Genomic DNA, 26,147 nt, shown 5'->3' with positions numbered 1-26,147 from the left:
TTAGGATAAACACATCTGCTAAATACAAAATATATTTTATTTGATATGAAGTTATTTTGTTTTTTTAGAAGGAAAAGAAAAAGAAGGATGTCCTGCTCCCCTCAAGGCTGAAAGTGCCAGCATTATAATGGACAATGTGAATATTTTAAGAGAGGCAAAATTGACATGATACAGGCTGTGGAATGCCTGTTTGCAGTCTATTACAATGTGCATGATAAAACTCGAACTGTATATTAGTTTAATTAGCTACTGGACATTTCCTCACTGACCTGCCCCTTCTGCTAATTTATTTATTTATGGGAAGTCTTGCTTCAATTAACAGATACGGGGCATTACTATTATTATTATTATTATTATTATTATTATTATTATTATTATTATATATTTATTTTAACATACTAATATGAGTTACACATTCTGACTGTCCACTTGATAAAAGTTAGTTTTATCAAGTGGACAGTCAGAATGTGTAACACATATTAGTAGTCAATGTAAAAATATACAATACATGTAATAATAATAGTTAATGCCCCGTATCTATTAACTGAAGCAATATTTACTGTAACTAAATGAATTATCAGGAGGAGCAGGTCAGCGAGGAAATGTCCAGTAGCTAATTAAACTAATATACAGTCATCAGGCTAAACCATATTATATCTGCTACATCTCCATTGTTGCGCAATGAGGCGCTTTTGAGCAAAGAATGCAGTAACGTCAGATCCAGTGTTATGTGCTAAAATGCTCCCCTGCCACAAACTGCCCCAACTTTTCTAATAATTATAAGATAGTAAGTCATAACTATGAGATATTAAGTCATAATTATGAGATCCTTCCTGTGATGTTTTTTCTCTTTGTGAATGCAATGCGCTTCTGTAGGATTGAGGTTAGTTTCTTATTCAACATTAAATACTGTAACTCTTAACAATAAAGAACCATCTAAATTGGATTCAAAGAACCATTTGGGGTTCTTTGCAGTTAATTTATTAAAATAGTTTTATATAGGACCATTTTGGGGTTCCATATATCAAGTCAAGAGTCAAGTCAAGAAGCTTTTATTGTCATTTCAACCATATATAGCTGACGCAGTACACAGTGAAATGAAACAACGTTCCTCCAGAACCCTGATGCGATGATATAAAGCAGGTGATTGAACTATTTCTGGTTCTAAATAGAACAATTACTTTTAATAGTGTACTACGTCTTTTTTATTTTTTTGACAGATTTGTTTGATCTTTGTTTCATTCTGGCATGCTGAAGATGCTGTTCTGTTGATCTTGGTTAATGCAGTGTTCAAATACAAATAAAAATAAAACCTTAAAATTATATTGTTTATAACTGTTTATTTTGTTTGTTAGTTTTTTTTGTCTTGGTGTTGAGGACTAGTGCCCTTTTGAGCCTATGTCCAATATGAGTCAAATACTCAATTACCATTCAAATTAGATATGACTTTTTCTTAAGTCATATTGGAATTGATGACTTTTAACTTGTAATGGATGGAATGTAAATGAAAGCATCCTGACCAGCTGTGTCTCAGTCTGGTATGGGAGCTGCTCTGTTGCAGAGCGCAAGGCACGTCGAGCTTGCAGCATTCTCAAGAACTCCTCTCATCCCCCCATAGACTGTTTTCTCTTCTGCCCTCCGGCAGGCGTTTCAGGTGTCTCCAGACCAAGCACAGCCGAATAAAGAACAGCTTTTTTCCTAGAGCTGTCTCTTTACTAAACTCTGCCCCTCACTGATACACTACCACATTCCCCCCACACCTCACACTTTGTTATTGCACTAATGGACTGTTTACACAAAACTATGCTCTTTTGCACACTGCTCTCTTTGTATTGCTGCTCACCATTAACTTACCATTGCATATATACCAGTTTTCTGTTTATAGTAATAGCAATATATTATTATGTTCACTGTTCACATTCTTCTGTAAATTTTTGTTTATAGTAATAGGCATCTGTTCATAGTACATATATATTCATCTGTATATATTTATAGTACATATACATCTGTAAATTACTGTTTATAATCCTATATTACCATTCTATTTAACTTATGTAAATCATGTAACACTGTATATCCTGCACTTGTTGTTATTGCACTCTGGTTAGACACAAACTGCATTTCGTTGCCTTGTACTTGTACATGTGTAATGACAAAGTTGAATCTAATCTAATCTAATGTAAGGAATGTAATGAGTGGAATGTAAGTTTTGCAGTAAAATATCAACAGTTTAATCAGGTATGATTTTCAGGTTCTCTTTAAACCTTGACTTCGCTGATGGAAGATGGAATCAGCCCAGACTTGTGTCTCAATCATTTACGGCATTGATCTACACCTCCCTTTTATAAGTGTCCTACACACAGCAGTGAGATAACAAACACACCTTCACACACAATAGAGGCGTTGACTAAATTCCTTCGAGCTCATAGTTTCTATTTTAACTGCAGTTTCGGTCAGCCGACGTGGCGCAGCCTCCTGCTCTCTCACAGGCCAATAGTGAACATCTTCACACTGATGTCACGAAAGTGGTAAACATTAAAGTTCATTTTCTCTCACTGTGTGAAAAGGTAAACTCTATTGTCGTACAGGCAGAAAGTTATATATGACTGTAAAGGTGCATAAACCTACCTGAAGCGCGTTTGTGTTAAGTCTTCTTTTCTTTAAAATAATTTATTCCTCAATACGCCACCAATTATTAGTTTTCCATTTCCACCACGTCTTTAAATCACTTTGTGTTCCCAGTGTTCTTGATGACTTCCGACTGGAGCCCGAGCTTTAAACGCGGTGTGTGTGAAAGGGATTCAGTGCGGAACGCTGTGGGCGGAGTCACTCATGGGTCTGTCCCAAGCCGACAGTCACTCTGTAACCCAGGTAGCGATGAAGACAAGTTTTCTACAGCTGATGTTCCCAACCGCGGACCAGTTTCACTCAAGTGGAAAGTAGAAGTGGCCTTTTTTTTAATAAAACATATTGCAGACCGCAAAAGACAATAAAATAAAAATAAAAATAAGAATGAAACCGGTACCACATGATCTTCGGGGCGGGACAGTGATTTATATGGTGGAAGGATCTTAAGGAATACAGTAGAGAGAATCTATGTGGGTTTTCCATTCATTTTTATTTCTATTTATATATGTCTGTACAGTAGTTTATGTGCATCTTATATAATTTTTAATGGAGTAGCAGAAGGAAAAATCAACAAGTCAAGTCAAGTCAAGTTTATTTGTATAGCGCTTTTCACAACAGACATTGTCTCAAAGCAGCTTCACAGAAATCAACAGTGAAGGTGAATGGTGTGCATTTATCCCTGATGAGCAGCCGTGGCAACTGTGGGAAGGAAAAACTCCCTTAGATGTAATAAGGAAGAAACCTTGAGAGGAACCAGACTCAAAAGGGGAACCCATCTTCATTTGGGTGACATCAAGAGTTTGATCATAAATCTTTCAACAACAACAGTTTCAACAGTTACTTACTGCTTTTGATTAACGACAGACTGGTTCAAGGTGGAGGTTGGACTGCATCAAGGTTCTGCTCTAAGCCCTTTCCTGTTTGCAGTGGTGATGGACAGGTTAAAGAACGAGTTCAGACAGGAGTCTCCCTGGACTATGATGTTTGTGGATGATATTGTAATTTGTGGTGAGAGTAGTGAGCAGGTTGAGAAGAGCCTGGAGAGCTGGAGGTACGTCCTGGAAAGAAGGGGAATGAAAGTCAGTAGGAGTAAGACAGAGTACATGTGTGTGAATGAGAGGGAGGGCAGTGGAGTGGTGCAGTTGCAGAGGTGAGTAGAAGAAAAGAGTGCAGGGAGGGTGGAGTGGGTGGAGTAGAGTGATAGCAGGAGTGATTTGTGATAGAAGGGCATCTGCAAAAGTGAAAGGGAAAGTTTATAGGGCTGTGGTGAGACCTGCTATGTTGTATGGTTTAGAGACAGTGGCAATGACAGAGTTTAATTGAATTAAATTCATTTTATTTGTATAGCGCTTTTAACAATGAACATTGTCTCCAAGCAGCTTTACACAGATAATGTGGTGATAAAAATTAATAAGATGTTCTTTATAAGTGAACATTTGTCCCTAATGAGCAAGCCGGTGGTGACTAAAAGAGTTGAAGCTGTTGAGATTTTCAATTGGAGTGACGACAATTGACAGGATTAGAAATGAGTTTATTAGAGGGACTGCGCATGGATGATGTTTTGGAGACAAGGTAAGGGAGGCGAGATTAAGACGGTTTGGACATGTGCAGAGGATGGACATGGGGTAGAAGAATGATGAGGATGGAGCCGCCATGAGTAGGTTTATGGATGTGGGAATACATGCAGGTAGTTTGAAAGAGGCAGATGTAGAGGACAGGAGGGTATGGAGACGGATGATCCGCTGTGGCGACCCCTAATGGGAGCAGCCGAAAGAAGAAGAAAAAGAAGTAGTATCGGTTTATTTAGCATATTGAGCACATTAAACTGTATTATGTGTTTTAATAAATAGTAAATAGCCTGTTAGACTTTCTCAGAGAGAAACAAAAAATTTATAGCATTAAACCAACCAGAAACCATTACATTTTCAACGAGAGCGCACAACATTTTTCACCCCATTTTATTCCCTAATGCTGGACCATCGTAAAAAGCATTTCACTGCATGTCGTACCCTGTATGTATGTGTATATGACAAATAAAATTTGATTTGATTTGATTTGACTTCTGCTGATTTGAGGGACTTCAGCTAATAAATGTAGAGTTTAGAGCAAATAGGACTCTTCGTAGAGCAGGCTGACCAGCCAAAATAAGCAGTTGAGGGAGAATAGGAGGGGAAAATAAACATAAAGAATCTTAAATTAAAATAAAATAACATTAGTGTGTATGCATTTTCTTTACTTGGCCCCATTAAGAGGTCATAAATGCCCTTTAAAATGCCATTTGAATTTATACAAAACTGTTCTCTCTTTGCACCAAAATGAATATAGTATTATAAATAAATTAGTATTATAGTCAGTATTTACAATTTATCTTAATTGATTTTACACAGTCCTCAAATGCAGGCCTCTTATTTCAAAACAGATAGCACAGCTATCAGAAAACGTGTTAATTGTTCTACAGATATTGTTGATTTTATTCAAGTTTATCCAATTTACAAATTTATTGCATAATTTTCAAAATTATTTTGAACCTTTTAGAATGTTATGGTTTTCTGCATACATTTGTCATAAATGTGATCTTCATTTAAGTCAAGAGAATTGACAAATATAATGTGCCTAAATAATAGCACAAAAAAATTCTGATCTTTCACATCCTTATTGAGAACATCTGTAAAAAAGAAAGAGGAGAGAATGAACTGGTTGCTAGTTGTCCTGGTTGCTAGCTGTCTCTTATACTAGCTCACCTGGTTTGAGAACAGGTAAGAACCTGCACGCACCTACATTCCACCACGTAGGTTTTACAATTGTTTAGACACCCTAGGTAGAGGGCAGGTGCCACCCATTGTATTTTTCTGATAGCGTAGCCTAGTGTAGTCAGCTAGTCTGTTGCTATTTGTTAGTTAGGTGAAGCTTCCAAAATACAGCTGAGAGTAGACCTTTTTATTTATGTTTATTACTTTTGCACTGTCCATGTTCTTTTGTCAGTGTGATTCTAGTCTTATTAACTCTGTTGAATACTTTTTGAAATATGTTTGTTACCTTACTGCACTTAACCATTAAAGCAATAAATACTCTAAACTCTGGTCCTACTATTTTGTCCAAACAACCCGCAACAACTAAATGGTTATTGTTCCCACACTTCCCTAAGCCTAGAAAAGGTGGGAACGTAACGGGTATGTAAAGAAAAGAACAGTAGCCCAAGACATCGTTCTTCTCCTTTTGAAGATGGAAAGTGTATGATCACAATACTTACAAACAAGTACAACCAAGTCTTCTTCAAGCAACAGCATAGGCCTATCGAGATGCTGAAGCAGAAACCTGTCAAGCTTTGATTTTTCCCACAGTGTTTGGCTTGCAGGAATATTTGTTCCAATGTAGAATTCCCTGATGATTTAAATGGGCATTTTTAATGCTTTCCTATATACTTGTAGCCACTTCCCATTTTGTAAAGCTGCTCACATCACTTTTTGACACACATCACAGACGTTTTTTTCTTACAGACAATATTCCTCTATTCCTATACATTGTGATGATAAGGATATTTGGTTTATGTGTTATACCTTTTACATTGGTACATAATTATTCATATCCTTTAGACAACCAGGTGTACCAGGTGAATATAATTCAAGCATTTTATTGATCTGAATTTCTAGGGGTGCCAATAATTGTGCCACACATATTTAACACACACACACACACACACACACACACACACACACACACACACACACACACATCCAAATCGATTCAATATTTGGTGTGTAAACCCTTTGCCTGCAAAACATCAACTATTCTGTTACTGTACACTGAATATAGTCCTTAATGACATTAGCTGTATGTTTGGGATCGTTGTCCTGCTGCAGAATAAATTTGGGTCAATCAGATGCCTCCCAGCTGGTATTGCATGATGGATAAGTATCCACCTGTATTTCTCATCACTGTGGATACCATTAATCCTGACCAAATCTCCAACTCTTTTTACAGAAATGGAGCACCTGCTACCATTTTTCTGCACCTAAGTTTATATGTTTTTGTGCCAAGTTGAGTCACTAAGCCTAAGGTATGGCTTGTTGGCCACGATTCTTACATGAAAACAACTTCTGTTCAGACTTCTCCAGACAGTAAATGGTACCTGGGCCCTGCTGGTTTCTGCTAGTTTTTTTGCTGATGATGATGGGACGTAAGCATGACATGCATTAAGATTCCTTGACCAACCACTATGTCTACAGTCCTCAACAATTGCTGTTTGTTTGTGCTTCTTTACAAAAGCATGAACAGCACATTTGAAACTCCAATCTGCTCTGAAATCTTTGCCTGGAAGAGACTTTGCTGATTTAGTTAATGACCGTAATTTAACCAAAAAATGAAATTGTTGATCCGTATCACCTGCTTGGTATAATTGGTTAATCATACACCTAACGCTGATCCTACAAAATCCCTGACTGTGCTAGTGTACAAAGTGTGCAGAGGTAAGAATTGAAAGCCAGGGGGTGGTCACACCAAAATATTTATTAGGGCCCGAGCACCAAGGAGCAGTCCAGAATGGCCTGCACCAAAGGTGCGAAGCCCTATTGTTTTCCTTAGAATTTATTATTTCTTTATTTCTTTATTTCTTTTATACACACATTGGCCAATTGGGGTCCCTTACCATGCTCGAAAACTCTTGAAATTTGGCACACACGTCAGAGTCGTTTGTCACTAGGCCCGGGCAAAGGCTGAAACACGGGTGTGGCAGGGGGGCTCTGTAGCACCCCCTGTAATGAAAAAACAATATTCGGCTAAGGATTCCGATCGCATCGATGTGCCTATTGTGAATCTCAGACATAGCGCCACCAAACAGGCGCCAGGCAATGTGTCACAAAAGGTGGATTTTTTGACAGTTGCATGTGGTGAACTTTTAAATATTCCTCCCAGGATATTTATGCGATTGACACCAAACGTGGTCAACATGATCCTGAGACATTGTAGATAATAAATTGCGAAGGGATTTTTGATATCTTGAACGCCGTTCCCATGGCAATGCGTCAAACTTTACTTTTATTTCAGGCATATTTAAGCTCTTGGCATGCACTTTGGGTGCCTTAACATGGTCGAAAACACCGGAAATTTGGCACAGACATCAAAGTCGTCTGCCATTAGGACCGGTCAAAGGCTGGAACATAGCAATAGGGCTCTGTAGCGCCCCCTGTAATGCAAAAACAAATATTGGTGCACAGATCGGGCAAACATGTATGCACATGTACGAGAGTTGGTATGCATATAGATCTCATAGACCCAAACAACTTTCACAATCAAACCTATTAGCTCCACCCAACAGGAAGTCGGCCATTTTGGATGGTTTCAAAAGTGCATGTGGTGAACGTTTAAATACTCCTCCTAGGGAATTCATGCGATTGACATCAGAAGTGGTGAACATGATGCCGAGACATTGGACTCGCTAAATTGCGAAGGGATTTTTGATATCCCGAATGGTGCTGGCATGGCGAGGCGACAAATTTATGGCGAATTCAGAGAAACATGAAGTGTCTAATATCTAAAGCAAAAAATGTCTTATTGTATGACACGCGGTTTGTATGTTCAGCCAAAGATTCCGAATGCATCGATGTGCCTATTGTGAATCTCGGACATAGCGCCACCAACAGGCGCCAGGAAGTGTGTCAGTCACAAAAGGTGGATTTTTGACAGTTGCATGTGGTGAACTTTTAAATACTCCTCCCAGGATAATTATGCGATTGACACCAAACGTGATGCCGAGACATTGTAGATGGTAAATTGCGAAGGGATTTTTGATATCTCGAACGCTGGTGCCATGGCAACGCGTCAAACTTTACTTTAATTTTGCATATTTAAGGCTTTTGGCATCCTTAGATTAACTTGAAATTTGACACATACATCACATTTGTCGGATGTTAAGTGTGGACAAAAAGGTCAGACAAAGGTGTGTCTCTTAAGTGGCTCACTAGCGCCCCCGTTTGTCTAAAATGTGGGGTTTCTTTTACCTACAGTCCCCAAATGGGTCAGTAACAACATAAAATAGTCCACTGATATTTACCCACTTGATGCACTTGCCCACTGTGCATTGTTTTCTGGGAGGCACCGTATAGCGATACACAAACGTGCGAGGGCCCGCCATCGCTGTATTTTGATTTGGCTTTCCTTTGGATTTCCTTGGCACATCAGTAAAACAGATGTTTATTGATTAAAATGTATTTTTCACTGGAGTTTTTTTTTTTTTTTTTTCTGAGTAAAGAAAGAATGTTGTAAATATATGTGTTGCGCTGAAGGTTTTAGTTTCGCCAATTTCAGGCACACCCCCACAGCCTCTATATTACCTTAGTAAATTCATCTAGACATTATGTCATACAATGTGTTTTAAAAAAATTTATGAAGTTTGTTAATGAAACATTTCCTGAACATTTGGTCCTGCGAATTCACGCGAATTTCAAGATAATCCGCAAACTTGCTGTCACTGAATTTTTTTAACAGAAGTCCAAAACATTAAACAATGAAGACGATTTTATATGTTATATAATATGTTTTATATGTTATTTTACATGCCCCCCCCCATTAATGTAATTGTGTGTCTACCGCTAAATATGATATAAAATCAACAGAGAACACACTTTCTTTTTAATGAATGCATTACAATAAAATGCAGTGCTTCAGTTATGTAGTAAAATGAACTGTGTGGTCAAGATAAGTGTGTTTAGATGTTAATGGTTCTGAGAACAATTACATTCATTGGAAGAAATGTGTTATATTCATTGAGAAAAATGTAAACAATGAATCCAAAGTTTTCATTTTAATTTAAAAGTATTTACATCCAAATCATTTGTATGGAGTATGAATTAAAGAAGTTTATATATTTAGCCTTTTTAAAAGACGAAATGTAATCAGATGAACAAACAATTATAAAGTGAATTATCCTTTATCCTACTTACAGTAGTTCCAAATCCTTTTCAGTAAATGACTGCCTGGAGTCTGCAAACCATAGATATCACAAGATGCTGGTATCTTCCTTGGTGATGCTGTGTTCACTGCTTGCTCATTCCTGGGTTGTTTTGCCTTCAGTTTTGCCTTTAGCAAGTGCTGCTTAGTTGTATTCAGGTCAGTGAGTGACTTGGCCATTTCAGAACGTTCCACTATTTGAGATCTTGGATTATTTTTGAGGTATGCTTCAGGTCATTGTCCATCTAAAATGTTTAGGGGTGGGGCACATTAAAAAAGTGTAATTATTTCTACAGCCGTCATCCAACTGGATGTAAATACACTACCTCAAATTAAAGCTGACAGTATTCTCAATGAAATTAACAACCAATATTTATGGACATGACTGCATGTGTTAAAAATCTAGGGCAGCACATGTTTTCATAATTGGATTTGCAACATCATATTGATGCATTTAAGGGATTTCATCCCTAGGCACTTTCAAAAATCAAAAACTGTAATTTCACACTAAATTAGTGTAAGTTGTTAAGGCTGGTAAAAATAGTTTTGTTATACATGCCATGATTTGTTAATGTTTTGTGTTAGCTTCTATTTTTAATGCAGATGTTTTTTACTTTATAAATGCCATATTGTAGTATTGTTAGTGAGCATCAATCTAACATTTAACACTTGCTTAAAAATAATTGAAAAAAACAAAAACTGAATTTTATATATAGGCATCCTGCCAATAAAGGTTCTAGTCTCATTATTTGATGCTGTCAAAGCAATTGACATAGTTTGCACTTTGTAGGAATTTTGTAAGAATATGAAAGATTGTTAACAATCTTTGTATATGTGTGATTTGAAGTTTCAAGTAAAATCTTGTGCACAAAATGTCAGCAAATTTGTATAGTGACAAGTTCCTGTTGAGAGGCTCAGGTTACAGTTGTGCAATGGTAAACTATATACGTCAGAAATACAAAATACGAAAGAAAAAGGGGAGGAATGGTCACCACTGATCTTGATGAAATGCATAGCAAGGAACTTAATACTGCTGACTCTTTTCACAGCAGCCTACCAATGCATAATTGGGGTGTAGCCAGCCGTCAACGGCCTCCTGTAGTTTATGACTATCTACCGAGTTTTGCAGATGTTGAGGCTGTCGATCCTGATCTTTGTATTTTTGTATGAATATTTGTCCATGATGAGGCTCAGGATGGTGGTGTTATTTGCGAACTTGAAGATAATATAAAGGTAATTAACTAGATAATTTAAAACCAGCAATTAGGGTTGCACAAACCAGTGCACTCTTTGTGCCGGTCCCAAGATCAAGTAAGTAGAGGGGTTTCGTTAGGAAGGGCATCCAGCATGAAACATGCCAATTCAAATATGTGGATCACGAATCAGAAATTCATACCGGATCGGTCGAGGCCCGGGTTACCAACGACCGCCACAGGTATTGTTTGCCAAACAGGGTACCGGTGGAAATTGGGCTACTGTTGGCCGAAGAAGGAAAAGGAGAGGAGGAAGACGTCTACAAAGACAGCAGGAAAAGGTGAAGTGTAGGAGAGTGGAGGTTCGGGTTGGTACTTTAAATGTTGGTACTATGACTGGTAAAGCGAGAGAGGTAGCTGATAGGAGAAAGGTAGATATGTTGTGTGTTCAGGAGATCAAGTGGAAAGGGAGTAAGGCCAGGAACACTGGAGGTGGGTTTAAACTGTTCTATGATGGTGTGGATGGAAAGAGAAATGGTGTAGGGGTGATTCTAAAGGAAAAGTACAGTAAGAGTGTAGTGGAGGTGAAGAGAGTTTCTGATAGGGTGATAAATGTGAAGCTGGAAGTTGAAGGGGTGATGATAAATGTCATCAGTGCTTATGCTCCACAAGTGGGTTGTGAGATGGAGGAGAAGGAAAAATTCTGAAGTGAGTTAGATGAAGTCTTTGATGGTGTACCTAGAAATGATAGATTGGTGATTGGGGCAGACTTTAATGGGCATGTAGGTGAAGGGAACAGAGGTGATTAGGAATTGATGGGTAGGTGTGGCCTTAACGAGAGAAATGTGGAAGGGCAAATGGTGGTTTTGTCAAATGGATGGAAATGGCAGTGGTGAAGGCAGTGGTGAAGGAGGATCATAGGGTGATGTATAAGAGTGGAGGAAGGTGCACACAGGTGGACTATGTTCTATGTAGGCGATGCAACCTGAAAGAGATTGGATACTGTAAGGTGTTGGCAGGGGACAATGTTGCTAGACAACATCGGATGGTGGCCTGTAGGATGGTTTTGGAGGTGAAGAAGAAGAGGAGGAGAGTGAGGACTGAAAGAAGAATTAAAGGAGGAAGAATGTAGTATGAGATTCAGGGAGGAGGTCAGACAGGGGTTCGGTGGTGCTAAAGAGATGCTGGATGATTGGGCAACAACTGCAAACATGATAAGGTAGACAGCTAGAAAGATACTTGGTGTGACATCTGGAAAGACAGAGACATGGTGGAGGAATGAGGAAGTGCAGGAAAGCATAAAGACAGGGTGTAGCTGGAGGTATATCGGTAGAAGAATGCTGAGGATGGAGCCACCAGGAAGGAGGAAAGGAGTAAGACCAAGGAGGAGGTTTATGGATATGGTGAGGGAAGACATGCAGGTAGTTGGTTTGAAAGAGGCAGATGTAGAGGACAGGGGGTATAGAGACAGATGAGCTGCTGTTGTGACCGCTAATGGGAGAAGCCAAAAGAAGAAGATAATATAAAGGAGTGCTTGGCAACACAGGTGTGAGTGAACCCTAACCGTAACCCTAACCCTAACCCTAGATTATACATGGGAGCTGAGAATACATCCCTGTGGAACTCCTGTGTTCAGAGTAATTGTGAAGGAGATTTAAGGTCTGTTACTTTTTCATTTACTTATTCATTCAATTTTTGTATTCATATCTATGGGTAAGAACACTGGGTGGTCTGTTTTTTCCTACTTGTGAGAAGTACATCATTTGTTTTAAAATGCATCTTTCTCATTTATTTTACATTGTTGCACTGTGTTATTTTATGTAATGTGCTTAAACATGTATAGGTTGGTGAGAGTTAATCAACACCCACACACACTATTAAATGAGCAAAAAGATCTTAATGACATTTCAATATTATTTGCCTGTTTGATTTGATGTTATGAATGTAAATTTATGTTTGTGTATGTTATTGGGTCCAATTTATATAAGGACACACATGTCAAATCACTTAAACAATTTACTTCAGTAGTAAAGTCAGTAAAGTCAGTGATTCAGACACATCAAGTAGTTTGAGGGAGAGACAGATATTCGATTGACCATAATTGCATTTCCATGGCTAGTTCAGTTGGGTGCTGAGAAAAATAATGTTGCTTTGTACTCACCATTATGTAACATTTGACAGTTGATTCAGAGGCTATTATAATATCACAAAGCTGTGCACTGTGTCTGAATACATCTCACACACTTGTGTGACAATACATGCTGAATTTGCCAAGCTGTCATCCAGGCATTCCAACACAAAAGGTTTCAGTTCAGTTCATGTGTAAAAAGAAAAAAATTATCTTCTCAATTTACCTTTGGATGGATGGATACTCAGTTAACATCGCTGTTTCACATGTTCATACTCTAAGAAAAAAAGAAGCATTCTTTCAATAGTCAATTTGTATAACAATTTGACAAATAACTAAAATCATTGTCTCGCTATGACCAAGTTTTATATTTTTGGCTGTTGTCTTAATTTCTGATGTGCACCAATCCTGTTTTCTTCACAGTTGGAAGGATGTTCTTCAAATAAAATGCCTTTTTCCTTCATAGACACTGTGGATTATTTTGGCCCAACCTTCTAATTACAGATTACATATCTTCAATTGGTTTCATCTACTTTGTGATTTTAGGATACCTATTTATTTCATGGGTTTTGTCAGTGTGAGAAAAGTACAACTAAAATTATTTGTATTAATATAGAAATTGATTTTATGAAAATGGGATTAGAATTTGTTGTTATTTGGTATATATACATGGGTGATCAGTTTTAGTGAATAAGTTTTAATGTCTCTTTTTTTCAGTAATACAATCATACATGCCATTATTTTCCACTCCTTATTTTGACAACGATACATGACAGTAATTGGTATAAAAAGGTATAAACAGATTATTTAGTATTACTTTGACTAAACTGACTTGATTTTACAATTATGACCATTCTATATGATCATATATTATGGCATTTCAGCACAATGCCTAGTGTTTTAAATATAATGGATTTGGTGTTGTCATTTGCTTTCTTGTTCTGTAATTATATAATATGATAATATAAAAATGTATGCATGTTACAAATGTACAAATACATTGTTTGGGTTGAAAGATTAAAGGGACTGCTGCTAGGTTGCTCCTTTACATTTAAGAACAGTCTGACATTTTTTTTACTTGTATTTTATGGAAACAAATCTTTAAAAACCAACATGGTGTCTTTACAGCTATGCAGACCTAGTTCAAAAATCAGACAATACCAGAATTTAATTTAAAATACTGGCAATACCACAGCCATGTTTGTTTTCACTAGTACTTGATAAAATACTTAATGTTCTTTCTTTCTTTCTTTCTTTCTTTCTTTCTTTCTTTCTTTCTTTCTTTCTTTTTTCTTTCTTTCTATATATACAGCATACATACCTATAAATATATATATATATACAGGATTTAAGATTTAGAGATTTTAAACAAGTCTACTTCTTGAATATACCTGCTTAATGTTTCCTAGAGTAAGCCGGATTTGCGTCAAAGCTTATGCATTCATGCACTGCTAAGAATAAATAAAACCTGGGCTGTTCTACATAAAAGATCTGTGCAAAAAAATTAATCCTTATAACCAGCGTTTGTCACACCAACCAGTCAGTCGGTAAATGTGGTGTGCGCGTGCGTTCCGATGGAGCGCGTCCTCGCCGTGCAACTATATAAACCCAGCACAGAAACCACCAGGCTTTCAGACACGACTCACAGCTCCACAGTGAGAAACTGCAGCCAGGAGCGGACGGGAGAAGACAGAGCATCAACTAACTGTAAGTAACTGGATCAAACATTAAACAGGTGCAAATCTGTTCTATCTATCTATCTATCTATCTATCTATCTATCTATCTATCTATCTATCTATCTATCTATCTATCTATCTATCTATCTATAAACATGTATGCACTTGTTTATTGTTTGTTCAAGTGAAGAACGAGACACAGACATATTAAAAGTAGACAAAACCAAATAATGTACACATTACATTTGATACCTTCAATCATTTGCTTGTTGTTGATCTCTTTAAAATATATAATTAAACTTTTACAGGACAAACTGTTGTTTCTTTTAAACCTGCTCACAGAGTTAATTATTATTACTACCGGGTTACCTAATGTTTATTTATTTTTTTCTTTAATTACTAAGACAATTTGTGTGTTTCTCGTTATGGACTTGGTTTTAGATGCGTTTTCTTGCAAACGTGTGCGTCTGCTGGGTCGCGTGCATCCTGCTGGTTGTATGTTTGGGTGCAGTGGTGGAAGGATATCCGACAAAGCCGCAGAACCCAGGAGAGGGGGCACCTGTTGAGGATCTGGCGAAGTATTACACTGCGTTAAGACACTACATCAACCTCATCACGAGGCAGAGGTGAGCTTCATGTGCAGATGTTGCACATCAGAAAGAGGGAAGTGTCTTTGGACATTGAAAAAGTGTAATCTCTGTAAAATCTGTTGTTGCACCTTGAGAAACAGGACGTTTTGAATATTAACTTTCTTTAAAAGAAAATTAATTATAGAATATCGATTTAAATGTTTAAAACAGACCTAGAATCTAATACAGGTCCATGGCAAAATATTTCAAGAAATGCACACACAATGTGTATATTTCCTTGGAAACTTTGGAACATACATATATCTTGTCTTCTTTGCTAGCACAGTGTTTTGTATTTATTATGAATATGAATCACCCCACTTCCATCCTTTATTAAATGCTGTATTTTAAATGATTAAAATATACTAAACTAACAGCAATAAAAATGTATTGAACTTGGAGGAAGCTGTAAAATAGAAATTCTTTGCTTAAGTGCTTTTTCCTTATGTAAAAAAAATTAGGCTACTTGTCTTTCCAATGTACTCTTCAAAGACTGGTATTAATCCACGAAGAATATGCCACTGATTGTCTAATTAAAAGCCTTCCGCTCTCTGCTTTGACGAAGTTCTTCATATCACAAAGATGTGCCAGCTGTGGAATAAAGCTGCAACTGATTTATTCAAATTGGGTTCCTTGACTGAAGGAAAAATACTTAAATCTTATTATGAATAAATCAAATATATATTTTTTCATCCTTTAGAAACCAGACACAAAAAATTCAAAAACATTAATAGATTATAGCAAAGTGGCCAATTGCTATTGAATTTACATTAAAATAAAAAAAACAGTTAACAGTCTTCACCGCTAAACTTTTATCACCTTCCATCTGTCAGGTATGGTAAAAGGTCAAACACTGATGCATTATCCCCAGACCTGCTGTTTGGAGATGCAGAGATGCAACTGCGGTCCAGGTAATATTTAAAAACCTATTCATGTCCTGGTGACATTTGAATAAGCTGTAATAAATAGTGTTTTGTTATTGAATTAATGTATTCATTATGGATTTGCATATTTTGTGTTCTGACATTTTCCCCAACAGATATGAGGACCCTTTTATGTGGTGATGTCAATGTAGATAAATATGTCTCTTCTTGTTCACTTAGCATCATTGTTTGAGGCAATAATCATAATGACATTATCAGAAATGGTTACTTTCATGACTCCATCTCATTTAACTTTTGTGATCTCATATGTAGTCCATCTGTAACAAGCATCAGGATACAACAAACTTGTTAGTTAAAGAATTACAGTCTGAGGTCTTTTTAGGACATTGTTGCTATTACATTGAATCACTTAAGATGCTCATGATGTTATTACATGTAAAAAAAAATTGCATGTAACCTGCATCCCCTATAGACTTCCTATATTTGTTGTACGCATTATAGCTGCACCAATAAAAACAATTACTGACTGGTGTGATATAATTGTGGTATTAAAGATCTGACTTTTGTTCCAGACACACTGACATTAGACATGAGACAAAAAGGAAATGTTATGGAAGAAAACCATTTTAGCTATTTAAATGGCTAAAATGACACACCTTTGTACGGATATGTTTTTATACATACATATTGCACAATTCTGTGTATATAATGCAGTAAACTAATGTTGACATTTTAATTTTGAAAATCAGACATTGCTTTTGAATTGTGGTTCAAGGGAAGCATTGAAAAAATAAACTAATGAAACTGGCCTGGACAAAAATGATGCTACCCCTGGAATCAGTCAGTCTGCCTATTTGAAGAATTCAAACCAGAACAAATTCCAAAAAGATTAGAGGTAAACTACATGGTCAAAATACATCAGATCGCACCATCTGTTGCTGTTTAAGCCAAAGTCGACTTAATGGAGTACTTAACTGTTGAAAGCAAATCATAAAAAAGTCAGACTGGAATTTGCCAACACGCATATTGTCCTTTGAACAGATGAGACAAAACTGTAGCTTTTTGGCAGTCACATCATCTCTGTTGACATCTATGTTTACAGAGTCAAAAATGAAGCATACGGTATAAAGAAAAGATGATTGTACCTACTGTGAAACATGGAGTCGGCTTGGTTATGTTCTGGGCTGTTTTGCTGAATCTGGCACAGGATGTCTTAAATCTGTGCAAAGTACAATGAAATCTCAAGTCTATCAAGGCGTTCTGGAGCGAATTGTGCTGCCCAGGGTCAGAAAGTTTGTTCTCAGTTGCAGGTCATTGGTCCTCAAACAGGATAATGACCCAAAACACCCAAGAATGGCTAAGAAAAAAAACATTAGACTGTTCTGAAGTGGCCTTCTATGAGCCCTGATCTAAATCTGGAAAAGAGCGGAAATGCCGTCTGGAGAAGGCACCCTTCAAACCTGAGACAGCTGGAGCAGTTTGCAGGAGTTGGGCAAAATACCTGTGGACAGGTGCAGTCTCATTGAGAGTTATTGCCTAATAAGTTTGTACAAAAAAAAATTAAGAGTACCATCATTTTTTCCTGGCCAGTTTCATTTGTTTGTTTTTTAAATGCTTCTTTTGAACCCTAATTCAAAAACAATGTCTGATTTTCATTAGTTAATTTTCAGTACATTTTTATTTATTCCTACATTTGTCAGTAAATATTACTGATAAACAAGTAGACTTGAGGTGAAATAATATGACAGGTTCAATGCAAACATTGTCAATTTGAACAGTGTAACAGGAGAAAAAATTGATTTTATTAAAGTGGCAGTGCAGATGGGTATAAATATTAGGAGTTGGTCAAACTCAAATATTGAACTAAAACTAGTTCAGTGCAGTGATGTTCAGTGTGATCCCAGTTGGAACATACAACCTTCTGTAGCACTCATGTCTGCAGCCTAGCTGAATTAGTGGCAGGCCAGCAAGGTCTTCTCTACTGGCCTAAACTCTATTAGAATCACTGACTTACATTTAAAATATATAAGTATACGAATATACTCGTATTTTTGCCTATGGATATGTATTAAATTATTCCCAATAGTCTATACTCTCATTCCATAGCATTTCTCCTGGGTGTGATACTACAAGGAGCAGTGCCACTGAGTATAATTTTATGTTGGAGTTTCCGATCAGATTTCAACCATAACATCACATATTGCTGTAAAGCTAGAAATAATGCACAGCATGGGCTCTTGGTAGATTCAAATCCATGATGCTTTGAGCTGTTGCTTTAAGCATTCAGATTGGCCACTCTTAAGCCTCCTAGCTGGCGTCTAGTCATGTCTGCATTTTCATGCCCTTTGATTGGATGATAAACAGACTCACAACTGAAAACAGAAACACAAACAGAAAACTGCACAAGCTCTTTTTTTCCAGTGTGGATTTAATAACTGTTTTTTTTATTTTACAATGGCTGTCAGATCTAAAGAAATCAAATATACTTACAGGCACATTTACAAGAGGTAATTTTTTAAGAAAAGCAAGACATCATGAGGAAAGGTCAGCCAAAACAGATCAAAACAGTTGTTAAGCTTTTTCATGAACCATTGATACTTTATACTGTTTTCTTTACCATAGAATTTGCACAAAAACACACAATTTGCCTTAGTGAGGTAAATTGTAATGCACAGAAGAATGCAACCCGGGGTTATTTCATGAGGTTAATATTGAAGCTTCTGCTAGATATGATAAATGTGGGAGTGAAAGGAGACTTGTTAAATTGTGTTCATTAGGTTTCTTGCTTTAGTAGTGCCATTCATTCTTACTGCACGGGATACCTGTCTGTTATGCAGCACTCATCATATATTGCTGGTATTAAGAGGTGGACTGATTCAGGTAGGACACTACTGAAGGCTTGGGTGTGAAATGCACAACCTGCTATTTATATTTCATATACATGTATAAGAGAAATGTTTATTTTAAATCACCATTCCACACTTCAGTCCAGTAGGTGGCGGTAATGCACTTTATGCTGCTCTGCAACCGCAGACAATGTCAATGAAGAAGAATAGCAACTAAACTGCGTGATAGATTTACATGCACTTGTGCTCGTAATTTCCCTCTGAAACTACATAGATTTATACATTTAAACTTTTCTGAATATTTAGAATAAAGCCTGTATCAGTTTACATACTCTAACTTTTTCTTGTTGTTGTTTCGGCTGATCCCGTTAGGGGTCGCCACAGCGGATCATCCGTCTCCAAACCCCCTCCTGTTCTCTACATCTGTCGCTTTCAAATCAAGCATGTCTTCTCTCACCACATCCATAAACCTTCTCCTTGGTCTTCATCTTTTCCTCCTTCCTGGTGGCTCCTTCCTAGTGATATACCCCATGTCCCTCCTCTGAACATGTCCAAACCATCTCAATCTCGCCTCCCTCACCATGTCTCCAAAATGTCCTACATGCGCTGTCCCTCTAATAAACTCATTTCTAATCCTGTCCATCCTCGTCACTGCCAATGAAAACATCAACATCCTCCAGCTCCACCTCCTGTCTTTTACTCAATGCCACTGTCTCTAAACCATTCAACATCTCAGGTCTCACCACAGACCTATAAACTTTCCCTTTCATTCTTACAGATACTCTTCTGTGGTTTACACACTCTAACTAATAACGGAAAACATATATTTCTGAGTAGTAGATGGACATTTCTTCTACCCTGTTCTGTATTTCTGTCTTCCAAAAAACACTTTACATCTCAGTTTAAAACTCTAAGAAGGACAGCAGAAATACTGTGTGTCAAACTACAAAGTTATTAAAGCGTCACTTCTTAAATGTGTTTCAGTCTCAGAAGAAGAAAGAAACTAAGTGAGAAGAAAAAAAGCCACACAGAAAGTAGTGATGGACCTGAAATCAGCATGACAGCTGTGAATCTGTGTATGAGAAGAACTTCATTCCCACAGAGTTCAGACAGAACCGGGTTTATAAACGGTATCACGCTCCTTTTGGGGCAGAACATTTATGGGAACAATGAGATTTTTCTATTTGTACACACAAAAGTGTTCGCAAATTACTGACATATTTATAAACTGATCTTGAACTGGTTGATATCGTTAAAATTGTATTCATTTACAAATGGGTTAAATCATCATTTCTAACCCGCAACTGTATATTTGTTCAATTTTTATTCACTTTTGATTTTATTTAATTCTTTTAAGGATAAAATGTCTATTCACTCGCCAGCCATTTTAAATCTTTATTATTTTGTATAATAATAATAATAATAATAATAATAATTGCGTCTCGTGAAATATTATTGAATTGACTGTACCTGTCGTTGCACTTTGCAAAAAGTACGGGTCTGGAATAAAGAATAAACCTCTGCTCTGAGACACAACATGTTTCCGAGTAGTAAACCTTCTGCCCCGTAGCCGTTGAACGCACCCCTGTTCCTGTGTGGCTTCACAGCGAAAACATGAGCAGAAAGTCCTGGACATACAGCGGTGCTACTCATTTCTACTGAACTCTTCAGCTGGATCGAGGTAACAGCATCGACATTACCACACGAAGTGAATATCATTAATACAATGCTCTTATAATGAGATGTATACCGGACAGACCTTTTGGTTGTTGGGTCGCTGATGTTTTATGGTTGTCTTGTGAGAAGACTAAGGAGATACTGTACTGTTTAAGTTAGCCAGTTAGCCAGCTAGCATGATGCTAGGCGTCAGCTTTTAACATCTAAGGAACAACTACTTTAAAAATATCTTGTGTTTTTTGTGTATTATTGTTACGGTGGATTAATGGAAATGGATGTGAATTGTGTCAGCGGTTGGCATGTGCCAGTGAGAAGTTTCATCCAACCTCAGCAAAACAAAAACACATGTGTTGTGAACAACATTAGTCACAATGACGTGTGAGTTAAAGAATAGCACCAAAACTGGCGACATGTTCAGAACCTGATTACAGCCTCTATTGTAAACCAAAAACATCCCAAATCTTTTTTAGGTCAGCAGTAATATGCTGGTTATGGAAGTTGACGAGCTAAACTGCACTCGAATGTTCCTCCACTGCACCCTGAGGCACAATAACAGCAAACCTCTGGCACAAAGTCTTCACCACAGCTCCTCTGATACCCTCAGAAACTGCAACTGGTCTCAACTGATCATTTAGTTCATGAAGATTAAATATATGTGAAGCTAAATCAGAAATCATTTATGACCTACTGCTGTTTTTCTTCATACACAGTAGCATAAGACTTTAGGTTTATTTGCAGGATTATTCAATTGAATGTAGCCGAAGATTCATCAACACCGAATTAAAATACAGTGATGTGAAAAAGTGTTGATTTGCCATTTGTGAATAATGGCTCTCACTGTGGTTCACTGGAGTCCCGAAGCTTTAGAAATGGCTTTATAACCTTTTCCAGACTGATAGATCTCAATTACTTTCTTTCTCGTTTGTTTCTGAATTTCTTTGCATCTCGGCATGATGTCCAGCTTTTGAGGATCTTTTGGTCTACTTCACTTTGTCAGGCAGGTCCTATTTAAGAGATTTCCTGATTGTGAACTGGTGTGGCAGTGATCAGGCCTCAGTGTGGCTACAGAAATTCAACTCAAGTGTGATAAACCACAGTTTTAACAGGGGGCAAACACTTTCACACAGGGCCATGTAGTTTTGGATTTTGTTTTCCTCAATAATAAAAACCTTCATTTAAAAACTGCATGTGTTCACTTGTGTTCTCTTTTACTAATATTTAAATTAGTTTGAATATCTGAAACATTAAAGTGTGACAAACATGCAACAAAATAAGAAATCAGGTTCAGAGGGATATTTCAGTTTTTCTTTTTTAATAAATCTGCAAAAATGTCAACAATTCTGTGTTTTTCTGTCAATATGGGATGCTATGTGTACATTAATAAGGAAGAAAAAAAATTACCTTAAATGATTTTAGCAAATGGCTGCAATATAACAAAGAGTGAAAAATTTAAGGGGGTCTAAATACTTTCCGTACCCACTGTATGTCTGTGATGCAGCACTCTGTTATAATGCGTTCTGTATATATTAATGGTTTCTGTTTGCATGGTGTCATAATGATTATTAAGAAATGGATTGATTCAGATTGGACACCACTGAAGGCCTAAGTGTGAAATGCATGTACCATCAATATCAGTTATCACTTTCTTTACTCTGAGAAACACTAACAATCTTTGTGTTATGGAATCTCCATGTGATGTCATATAATAACTGCAGATACTGTGAATCTTCTTTTCTAGCACATCCCAAAGGTGCTTTATTGGATCTGGTGACTGTGAAGGCTGCTGAAGTACGGTGAACTCAGCATTGAGTTAATGGAGATCACGACGACTTAAGCTTTGTGACTTGGGCTATTGTGCTGGAAGTAGCCTTTATAAGGTCGTAACTTGTGGCTATAAAGGAACAATAAAGGTCAGCAACAATACTGATTGGATAATTGTATGAATTAACGGGTGTACAGTAAATGGTAAGTACATTAATTGTATATTAATCAAACACATAAGTGATGGGTAATATTGGAGTATTGGGTTATATTGATTACAGATATGTTAAAAAACATTTTGAATTTATATTGTAGTGAAAGTTTGCAGTTGAAGTGTTCATTTGTATATTAAATTAATATAGAAGCCAGACCTTAGCATTCTGTGATGATGCTAAAAGATCGTGGTAAACTTAAGTTAGTAATATGAGCTATTGTTTTGTGTAGGCTTTGAGAGAAATTTGGAGAGGTTACTATGGGCTTAGGCAGACCAACATGGTCATATTTCTTTTTATTGCATAATTAAACTTAGGTCCTCCATCTGTGATTTATTGCCCAATTAGAGCAGCAGTTCAATAAAAAACAATGATGACAATCTGTCTACATAATAACCAGTGATGTCTTTATGCAAATTCCACTTTTCAGTATAGTGCTTTATTTTGTTTATTGTCCTTTTTGCTTGAATGTGATTAAATCACCAATGTGATAATAAACTCAATAATTACTAAATAAATAAACTAAATAAATGTGATCTATAAAATACTCTTTTATAACTTTTACTTTAATACACATTTTTCTCTCTAAGGCAATTTGTCGAATGGATCAAGCCGAGTATAAGTTCAAAGGACTGATCAGCATACCAGAAGTTCGGAGTGGGTCAAACTTTCCAGCTGCTTTTTTGTTCTAGTTCCCACGCTAATTCCTTGATATTACTCCAGTGGATTCAGCAGTGGTCATATTTAGATGTATTCTGCATAGCTCTTTAACCATCTCTAGTCATGCCTTGATCTGCAACAGTTTCAGTCTCAACTTTATGTACTGCCTATCATCCTACTAATGCTGAACTGAAAATAATAACTTCAGTCAACACAACACATTTATAGGTTTAACTATAATTCTATCCTCTTGACCCACTCCACTGGCCTAGCAAGATAGGCCTAGCAACAGCAATGCTAGGCTGTCCGCTGCGAGGTAGGAGCATGTCTCAGAGGCTCAGCATTTTGCTCCTACTCTTTGGCCTGGCTTGGTGCCTGCTGCTGCTGCACTACACCGTTACACAGCCACGGTACCAAAGCAGCGCCGAACTCCGGCAGCAGATTCTGGAGCTGAGTCAACGCTATGTCAAAGCACTCAGCATGGAGAACCATGAGCTTGCAAGGCCATATAACCCCTCAATGACTGGATATGGTAATGTTTAAATATTTCAATTCCTAGATGATTAACTTGTATTCTGACTGACTTAGAATTTATCAGCAGTTATTGAAATACTGAAACCAGCCCGTATGGCAGTATATGCCAGTTATAGTAGCCATTAACTTTTTTGGTTTTGTTTCTTTGCACTACTGATTTATGATTATCTGGTTAGGAAACTGTATAATTAAACAAGTTTTTCTTTGGATGTTGGACTATTAGATACAGTGTTAATTCATTGTAAATGGACCACCATTGCAGCAAATACATTTTGTATAGTCGACTATTCAAGGCAGTGCTATCACACTAAATGACATGGTAGTAGCTGTTTAGTGGGTATAGTGGTGACAGGACTATAACAGTTACAGCATAATTACTGAGATTTGTAAAGTCTGTACTCTTATTGTTGGATTGAAAAATAGTCCTTCAGCCAAACCAGCAGCGGTCCCTGTAATCACTGCTTGGGTAGTAAAGGAAAAATGACATATTTAGTCCTTTTATTATTTTGCTATCAGCATCACTAATAGCAAGATAATTAATAAAGCTGGTGAGTCCTACCTTAAAGTGTCAGGTACAGTAATCCCCTGTTTATCGCGGTGGTTATGTTCCAAAACTGCCCACAATAAACAAAAAAACGCGATAATCAGTTAATCATCCTTCCACACACTTTAAATACACACAGAAAACATTTGCAAGAATACAGTCATTATATTTGTATTAATACATTTCATTATTTTAACATAAAAACAACTTCCTATACGTTTTTTGGTCCATCTTGCTATCCGTGAGAGACCGGGAAAATCAGCGAAAACAATGTTATGTGGCAAATGCCGGGGTTGTGAGATTCAAACCGCGGTAAAGTGGAGGATTGCTGTATTTGGGTTATTAGAAAGCTGAGGATTTGTCCTTAACGGTGCCTGGAAGTGTATTTAACTGATATTAATTAATTAGTGTTCTGAGAATATTAGAAATTACAAATTCAAAGAAACTAATTTAATATTGTGCTTAATTTTCTAGCCAATATCTAAATATTAATTTTTTATATTAAATATTTTGTCCCTTGTACCCCAGCTGATCTGAAAAGGACCATTGCTGTGCTTTTGGATGACATCTTAAACCGTTTAGTGAAGCTGGAGAATAAACTGGATGCTACAGTGAACACATCAGTGCACAGCCCTTCTCACATGATGGGGACTGCAATGCACAGACCCACTAAACAGAACGAATCAGGAATAAACACTCACAGCAATCAGCCCCTGACGTAACCTGGGAGCTAGTGATTTATGGGTGACTTCATTGACCTTCTGTTTGCACTCCAAGACTACTCTATTTTTTGTGTGTGTATATATATATATATATATATATATATATATATATATATATGTGTGTTGGGGGTGTAACGGTACATGTATTCATATTATGTCCAGCTTCAACAATTTCTCTTAAATGGGGAAAATCCTGATAATTCTACATATTAGGGGAGTAATTGAATGAAGGCTGGAAGGAATTGACATTTTAAAAGTATGCTAAAATAGTTAAGTAGCTAATAGCTAATATGTATAGAAAATTAAATATTAAATTTAAAACACACACACACACACACACACACACACACACACACACACTGTATTACCCAAATGGGGTCTAACAAATGTAAGCTATTTAATTAAATATTTCCATTTATTACATTTTATTTAATCAGTTTAATTTGTGCCAATTAAATTGATTAGTCAATTAAAAAAAAAATATTATTTGATATATTTTTAACCAAGCATGCATTTTATTTAAAATTATTTTAAAAATGTAAACTGTTCAAATGTTCATTATCACAAAAATTAATAATTAAAAACTGAATTTCTAAAAAGCGACAAGCAAATGTTTTGCATTTCTTCCCACAAACAATACCGGAATTGAAACGAACCGTGAATTTTGTGCACCGTTACACCCCTTTTATATATATATATATATATATATATATATATATATATATATATATATATATATATATATATATATATATATATATACACACACACACACACACACACACACACACACACACACACACACACACACACAGGTACACCCTCTTTGAATTCTAAGGTTTTATGTATTCGAACATTAGAACAATCTTCTGGTCCTTAGCAGGTCTTAAAATTAGGTAAATTCAACCTCAGATAAAAAACACAAAATTGAATACTGTGTCATTTGTTTGTTCAAAAATCAAGTAAAAATGGAGAAACCGCGTGTAAAGGAATTCACATTATGACTTGGTAGCTTGTAGATTAGCAGCAATAGCTGTGTCTAGCACCTTTAACAATGGACATTGTTTTAACGCAACTTAACAGAGACAAAGTGATTCAAGTTGTATA

General features: G+C 36.7%; 3 protein-coding genes across 4 annotated transcripts in view; 2 read left to right on the top strand and 1 right to left on the bottom strand.

Annotated features, from left to right (window-relative positions):
- osbpl3a (oxysterol binding protein-like 3a) overlaps window positions 1–2,787 on the bottom strand; it is a 43,318-nt gene extending 40,531 nt beyond the window's left edge. Inside the window, 1 exon segment of the mRNA XM_046844017.1 lies at window positions 2,629–2,787. The gene's annotated coding sequence lies outside the window, so the exon portion shown is untranslated.
- Window positions 2,788–14,462: 11,675 nt separating this feature from the next.
- npy (neuropeptide Y) lies at window positions 14,463–16,624 on the top strand. Its single transcript, XM_046844139.1, has 4 exons — window positions 14,463–14,601; window positions 15,013–15,197; window positions 16,034–16,111; window positions 16,240–16,624. The coding sequence occupies exons 2-4, from the start codon at window positions 15,013–15,015 to the stop codon at window positions 16,262–16,264; spliced, it is 288 nt and encodes a 95-aa protein (XP_046700095.1). The 5' UTR covers window positions 14,463–14,601; the 3' UTR covers window positions 16,265–16,624.
- A 3,854-nt stretch (window positions 16,625–20,478) lies between these two features.
- Window positions 20,479–25,449, top strand: ccdc126 (coiled-coil domain containing 126). Of its 2 annotated transcripts, none has more exons than XM_046843655.1 (4): window positions 20,479–20,611; window positions 22,346–22,517; window positions 23,171–23,772; window positions 24,847–25,449. In XM_046843655.1, the coding sequence occupies exons 3-4, from the start codon at window positions 23,535–23,537 to the stop codon at window positions 25,038–25,040; spliced, it is 432 nt and encodes a 143-aa protein (XP_046699611.1). In that variant the 5' UTR covers window positions 20,479–20,611; window positions 22,346–22,517; window positions 23,171–23,534; the 3' UTR covers window positions 25,041–25,449. The 2 variants fall into 2 exon arrangements, with proteins under 2 accessions (XP_046699611.1, XP_046699610.1); XM_046843654.1 differs by having other exon boundaries at window positions 22,346–22,572.
- The last annotated feature ends 698 nt before the right edge of the window (window positions 25,450–26,147 follow it).

This window comes from Silurus meridionalis, chromosome 29, assembly GCF_014805685.1.
Source record: "Silurus meridionalis isolate SWU-2019-XX chromosome 29, ASM1480568v1, whole genome shotgun sequence".
Lineage (NCBI taxonomy): Eukaryota > Metazoa > Chordata > Actinopteri > Siluriformes > Siluridae > Silurus > Silurus meridionalis.
Note: the sequence above shows the minus strand (reverse complement) of the source record. Positions and strands in the feature narration are given on the sequence as shown.